The sequence below is a fragment of the Triticum aestivum genome, chromosome 1B (genome assembly GCF_018294505.1).
Source record: "Triticum aestivum cultivar Chinese Spring chromosome 1B, IWGSC CS RefSeq v2.1, whole genome shotgun sequence".
Lineage (NCBI taxonomy): Eukaryota > Viridiplantae > Streptophyta > Magnoliopsida > Poales > Poaceae > Triticum > Triticum aestivum.
Window position 1 is genome coordinate 41,585,294 of NC_057795.1, and position 7,317 is coordinate 41,592,610.

The window sequence follows — 7,317 nt, forward strand, 5'->3', positions numbered from 1 at the left end:
AGAACAAGAGCCTCACCACGGTGGTGCCGACGACAAGATCGGCGCGGGCGGTCGACGGCGGTGAAGACGGGGACGGGACGTGACGGACCACTAAACCTAGACAAATATTAAGGAAAATGGAGCTTGGAGGTCGAGCTTGGAGAGGAGAAAGCTTAAGTAGTGTGGCTCGGACATTCCATCGAACACCTCGTGTGCATAGGAGGTGAGCTAGAGCACCACAAAGCTCTCCCCTCGCCGGCCACGAAAAACAGAGCACTGGGAGTGCTCTGCTCGCGGGCGAGGGGTAGATATAGGCAACTAATTGGTCCCGATTCGTGCCACGAATCGGGACTAAAGGGCAGCCTTTGGTCCCGGTTCATGGCATCGACCGGGATCAATGGTGGTGGGCCAGGAGCGAGGCGCATTGGTCCCGGTTCGTCTCACCGACCGGAACCAATAGGTCCAGCCGGATCCGGCCGGCCCCCGGGGCTAACGAATCGGGTCCAATGCCCCCATTGGTCCCGGTTCTGGATTGAACCGGGACTAATGGGCTGACCCCGCCTGGACCATTGCCCCCTTTTCTACTAGTGGTGCAAAGTTCCCCACAAAAGAAAATGTACGTGCATGATTAATGCATGTCGCAAACTTATATGCAGCACATCTTTTAGGTCCAATACGGAAGAGCAAAATCCTTTGGTGGTCCCCTGCAAATACCAATGTTCGGGATATTAATACTCCTACCAACATCTCCTAACTAGCATGCTGCAAATACATTGCTCTCCGCAGCTCCCTCAAGCATCAAACGTACGTCTTTTGTTGAGTCGAGTAGTAGCGATGACTTCGGTTCAAGCACACGAGAAAGGGAGAGAGAGGAGTAAGCGTGGGCCTTGATCCTTTGCTGATGGGAATGACAGGGGTCAGAAACAAGATGGGCTCGTCCACTATGTGTGTGGCATACAACTTGCAGTAAAGATGAGTGTTTTACCCCGGAAACTCATGCCCACAAGAGGTTTCTTGGGTTGGAGGACCAGTCACATCCAGTGCGTTGGGTGGGGAGCCTACTACGGCGGAGACCGATAGCTGCATCTCCAGGGGCGCGAGTGAGGAAATTCTGCTACACAAATGCACACATGATTTTCTCTTGGTTGCATTCGCTACTGATATGTAGTTCCACTATCCGCCAAAGTAACTGATTTACTCTAACCATAGCATTGCACATTGTAACAGTCTCTCCTTGTTTATCCACGAGCTAGACTTGCACCTTCCTGCCTCCCCTATACACAGTATGTATGTACTGATATGAATCAAATACAAGTGTGTTGCATCCTATCCGCGTCTCTTACAGTATCAGCTGCTGAATCATATTGCTTTTCCTAACAAGAAAATATAACAATATCTGCGAATGCTAAACTGCTAATAACTTAGTTCTGCGACATGACAAGTATGTGGATTGATTTCAAGTGAATCGACTAACTGCATGATTTGGTTCCTTGTGCTAAGTTTTGAAAAGGAACGTACTTATATGTTCCACTGTATTGATATCATATGGCGAATGACATTTTTCACATTGTTTGGCATGCGTCTAGGGCATTCTATTTATTACCATTGCTGAAAGTTGTACTTCTGCATGCCGATAGTTTCATTCAAATAGCTCTCCCTAGATTTTTCAATAGTTAATTTATTTTTACAGGAATTAACCAGATAGTATATGGCTGAATAATTTTGATTTTTTTAACCGGGCTTACCACCTTTCCATCATGAGAACGGAAATACAACTGTTTCAGAAACAATGAGAAGAAGAAAGAGAGGTCGTGAATGATTTCGAACTAGCTACTATTTCTAAATGGAGTGCCATGTTCAAATAGAGGAAATGAAGTTGTGTAAGTTGCCCTCGGAGAAAATAACCCATATCAAGCCGGGCTACAGTCGCCCTCAGAGAAAAGGAACACAAATCCTCCCTGAGCGTGCACGAGTCGTGGAAATCGCGGCGGCGCTTCGACCGATTTCGATGGAAGCCAGCGACGGCGACAACAACGCCATCTGTTTCCCGTACGACGTGCTCCTCGACATCTCCGGCCGTCTCTCACAGCGCACCCTCGCCGGCTGCGTGTGCCGCGCGTGGCAGTCCATCGTCGACGCGCATGACCTCCTCCTCCCGTACTACTTTCCCGGGCACGACTTTCCTGGCATCTTCTTGACAACGGTTGGATCCCCGTCCGTTTGTTCCTTTTTTGGCCCGCTGTCTGCGTGTCCCGACGATCCGTGTACCCGCACAAGGCCATCATACGGAACTCTGTGCAACGGCCTTCTCTTCCTCGAGGACCAGGGAAACTATTACGTGTTCAACCCTGCAACGGCATGGTATGTTCGCCTGCCATGCCCGTCGACAAAGTGGCGCATCGGCGGTATGTCTCTTGCCTTGGACCCGGCCGTGTCACTACACTATGACGTGTTCATTTTCCCTGAAGATATGCTGGCTGAGGAGTGGTTGTCAGCGAGGCACAAGAAGCATGACAATGATGTTCCATCGCTCAAGCAACTGCAACCGGAAGGGGTGGATGAGCCGAAAAAGGTAGTACTTCCTTTGGAAGTGTACTCGTCGCGCACCGGGCAGTGGGAGTTCCGAGAGTTTACGCCCGGACGTTGTTCCCCAAGCCACCTCTACGACGTGGTGGCTAGATCATCCTGCTGCTACGAGAGAATATCTTGGCCATCTGATATGGCCACGAGAGAATGTTTTGGTCATCCATTTACTGGCGTGAGTCGCTGTATATGCATTCTCGTAAGAACACCCTCGTGATCCTACGGTCCTCAGAGATGACTTACGACATGGTCCAACTCCCTGGGGAAATATGCAGTGCTGCGAGCATGTATCCAATGCCAAAAGATTCTCTCTTGGGAAGCTATGACAGAGGGGTTCACTACGTGACGATCCATAAGTTACAGCTTCAAGTATGGATGCTAACCGAATCATCAGATGGTCAACTAGATTGGACACTGGCACACAACGCCAACGTTCAAACCGCACAGTGATCTTATTACGTTTTCAATACTAAAGCCAACAATGGTGAAATGGGGGGCTATCCGAAGCAGCGGTGGACCAGTCAACTTGATTGAGGATGACGGCTATGGTAATGTGGAGGAGGACAGAGCTGGAGCATATGACTCTGACTCTTCGTGGAACTCAGACGAGGAGAACTTCATTGATGTGCCACAAGGTAGCGAAAACCTTGTGCAATCGACATGGTGTGCTGACAGCAGAATTATAGGATTCCACCCGCACAAGAATGCGCTCATCCTTTTAGTTCACTGGGCAGTGATGGTGTATCATCTTGATACATCGAGGATGCAATTTTTAGGCTACAGATGTAAGCTCATGAATGCTTCTATGGAACATTGATATGTCAACTGCTTCATTTACCGAGCTTGCTATGCGAAGATGTTGCCAACAGGAAAAAAAATTCAATGAGTTCTTAGAATAACTAGCATGGTGGCCCGCGTAAATGCACGGGCAACAATTTTTTTCCTTATTTCTGTCTATTGTGAGCTATTTCAAATTATCTTTAAGTTACAACTTGTTTTACATTTTTTGAACTTCCTGTAACAGTAAAACAATGAGAATTATATTTCACATGACATTAACTCTTAAGATACGATTCTGGTGAGAATAAATTAACTCATGTGTTATTTAAAATGAACTTCAAGCACTTTGTAATTTCTAACTTCTTGCATGCACTTTTTTCATTACATAGAAATAGTTCGATCAAGTTTCCTTGCAGATAATTACTTCGCAGTTAGTGTCGCTAAGATATTTTCATGCTACTATGAGAAAAGCGGTGTTCATCTATATATGTTGTATTCCACCTAAAAGTTAAGTTTAATCCATATATCCTTGAGAAGTGCATCGATGCACGCAGTGGCATCTGCACGCACCGCATCGATGGTGCGCGCGGCGTCGCGATTCGAGGCCCCAACCGCGCTAGTTAGAGTATAGCCAAACTTCTGGAGTGCCAGTTTTAGCGTATATGCGTATTCGATGGCATCACCTGACACACAAATCTGACACGAGCAGTACTAGCTCAGGCGATCGAGAGGACCAAAAACGACAGTCGCAAGGAAACACTGTATAACGTAAACACTTTTTCACCATGCCTGTATTTAAGGAGCATGCAGCCGGACCGATCATTGGCAACCTCTTTTCCACACTACCCAGAAGCGCCTCGCCGTACTCATCCATTGCCGTTGTGCCGAGATGTCCCAGAGCTCCTCGTCCCCGCTGCCATTGATCTTGTGCCAAAGGTGCCTAGGGACCAGGACGAGGTGGTTTGTGTCCGGAACAAACCGGAAGCCAGGCATCCGATTCTACAAATGTCCTAACCAGGCAGTAAGTTTGACTGAACGTTTCGATCAGCTCGTTTTACAGCTTCTGTTCATCATTCAGTCCGGGGGAAAATAAAATACAGAAACTTACAGCACACCCACACACGATCTCCTGCATGCACTTGGTCCCATTGACATTCTGCCTGCTCTTGCCGTAACGAATACCGAAACCAACCTCCCATGAATACAGATTGAAGAATTCGTACGCCTCTGCAAGCGAATCAAAGACTGTACCAAGCGTTGGGTTGACAACCACCTTGGTTCCCCTATTAGCGAATCCTCGGATAGCAGCTTCAAGCGCCGGCACACGATCAACTACTACTGCCCTCTCATCTGGGCCGCGTGGCCCTCTTGGCCTGCATTTACGAACCACAATCACGCGAAATATAAATAAAAACCAACTAAAAGAAACAACAGGATAATTGTTGAAAAAATTCACCACACCCGAAGCAGGAATATACTATGTCTAAATTTCCTGTTTATACAGTTCTCGTACATAATTCTTTTACATCCACGTGGCAAATAAAAACCATCTACAATGCACTAGGTTAAGTTCGTCCTGAGACACTACTCCTGCAAGCCCAGTTCATATGTAGTACTAGCTAGCAATTCCACTTGTACTTTTGGTAAAAATTGGCATCGAATACTCCCCCCTAGCAGTACTGCACCCAGAGTGTTTTCGTTCTCATATTTCTATGCACGGAAAAGCGTAGCTGTTCATATGATAACCCACACATTTTCTTTTCGATGTCCAGAATGAACTTGCCTTCAGAACAAACTCTACAAGTGTAAGATGCAATCACAAACCCCCGAATTAAGCTATAGGAAAGCACAATCAAACAAACGCACAACGAGTTGCGGCTCTGTTCAATCAAAAAGAGATGCATGAGGTACCTGCGTTTCCACCCAACGTGGATGGTGGTGTTTGTCGCAGTCGGGACACCGGGGTGGTACGACTGAACCGCGCTGCACGAGTCGACGGTGCGCGCCCCGTCGCCGGAGCCTGCCGACGCCACACCTCCGGCACCTGAACTGAAGGTTGTACAGGAAGCGCCGGAGGAGTTGACATCAGGCACTAGGCAACCCTGCCCCTGCAGTGTCGGCCCCCCATCCAACGGCTGCATCTCTGGCGAGCCCACGCCTACGCCCGAAAAGCCGCTAGGATCGGCGTCGCCCAGGCTGTAGGACTGGACAGGACTTGCGACTCGACGGTGCGCGCGCCGTCGCCAGAGCCTGCCTCCGCCACCGGAACTTGACGTAGTGCAGGACGCGCCGGAAGACGAGACGCCAGGCAAATCGCAAAGCTGGCCCCGCGACACCGGGCCCTGGCCCAACGGCTGCATCTCCGGCGAGCCCACGGCTACGACAGAGCCGGGCCGGCGGCGTCCAAGTCGTACGCCACCTCGCGCGCCGCTGAATCGGTTGTCGCCCTCGTCGATCTGCAGTACCAGCGCGCGATAGAAGTTCGTGAGCCCTTGATCCAACGGAAATACAATGATAGAAGCAGAAATTTACTCACCCAGAGGCCAACGCCGTCGTCGTCGCCTCAGGGATCGCCATCGTCAGATCCAGACGGACCTCTCGAGCGCCCAATTTCTCGCCGGCACAACGCGGTGTTTGCCAGAGGAGGGGGAGGGAATTGGGGTGAGACGCAGGACAGGACCCAGAGGTGGGGGTACACGCGCACGATGCCAAGGCAACTTTACACAAACAGTACCCTGCCCCACGGAGTAAAAAAACGAAGGTACGTCACTGCGCTCTGCGGACAGGGCCTGTTTGAGTCAGAACTGCACCCCAATGTTTGAGTCAGAACTGCACCCCACAAGACCAACGTATTCCCATGTATCGGCCCATGTATGACCACTTTCCGCATTTCAACTGATTTCAGCGCACGGATCACCTCAACTAGACCACAGGTGGGATATCTGCGATCATCTGCCGTTGCATGCAGGAAGGCCGCTCTCATATATCCTTCTCCCTTCATCGCATGGATGCTGAAGCCTCCTCATTTCATCAGATTTTATGTGTGTTAAAAAAATGTCACCACGACGACGGTCAGCAGATCACGAGATGTAATATTTTGTCCAGATGAACCATAGAAAAAGATAAGACATGTTTCTCCATTTTCTAATCTCAACAAAGGGGTCGCTAGGTTTCTTTCTGATTAGGATATACATGATGTCGAGGACTAGGTACGACAACAAGCTACTATCACATAATCCCTCCATTTCACAATGTAGTGCGCCCATGCTTTTCGAGGTTCAAGTTTGACCGTAAATTTAACTATCGAGATCGACTGCGGCGGGAGCAAAAATTATACCGCTGAATTCGTATTTTTGATATGAATTCAGTGACATAATTTTTGCTCCCGCCGCAATCGGTCTCGTTGGTTAAATTTACGGTCAAACCCGGATCTCGGGAAACGAGGGCGCACTACATTATGGAATGGAGGAAGTACTTCCTCCATCTCAAAACAAGTGTCTCAACTTTATACTAACTTTAATATAAAGTTGTACTTGATTCAAGACACTTAGAGCATGCTTGGATCTAAGGGACTATTTTTAGTCTGACTAAAACTAGTCTCTTTTAGAGGCTAAAGTTCCAATCACCCCTGACTAAAGAGAGGCTAAAACTAGTCTTGAGACTAAAAAATTTTAGTCAGGGGAACCCTACTAAAATGTGGATTAGTCCTCTCTCTCCTCATTTAACTCCTCTTCTTTAACACATGCGAGTTCTGGATTGGAGGGTTTGAAGGATAATAAATGCTCATTAACTCGATTTTAGTCTATTTAGTATTTGTATCCAAGCATGGGTGAGGCTAACAAGTTTTAGTCCCACTACTTTTAGTCATGAGACTAAAACGTATCCAAGCACCCTCTTATTTTATGGAGAGAGTACTACATAGAAAGTGTGACCTGCTGCACCCCGCTTGATCTCGTTTAAGATAATCTGGTAACA

General features: G+C 48.3%; 1 protein-coding gene across 1 annotated transcript; it reads right to left on the reverse strand.

Moving 5' to 3' along the window:
* Window positions 1–4,161: 4,161 nt before the first annotated feature.
* Window positions 4,162–6,033, reverse strand: LOC123076627 (uncharacterized). The gene is made up of 4 exons (XM_044498778.1): window positions 5,879–6,033; window positions 5,254–5,798; window positions 4,451–4,715; window positions 4,162–4,341 (listed from the first exon to the last, which is right to left on the reverse strand). Exons 2-4 carry the CDS (start codon window positions 5,700–5,702, stop codon window positions 4,162–4,164), a joined length of 894 nt encoding a protein of 297 aa, XP_044354713.1. The 5' UTR covers window positions 5,703–5,798; window positions 5,879–6,033.
* Window positions 6,034–7,317: the final 1,284 nt, after the last annotated feature.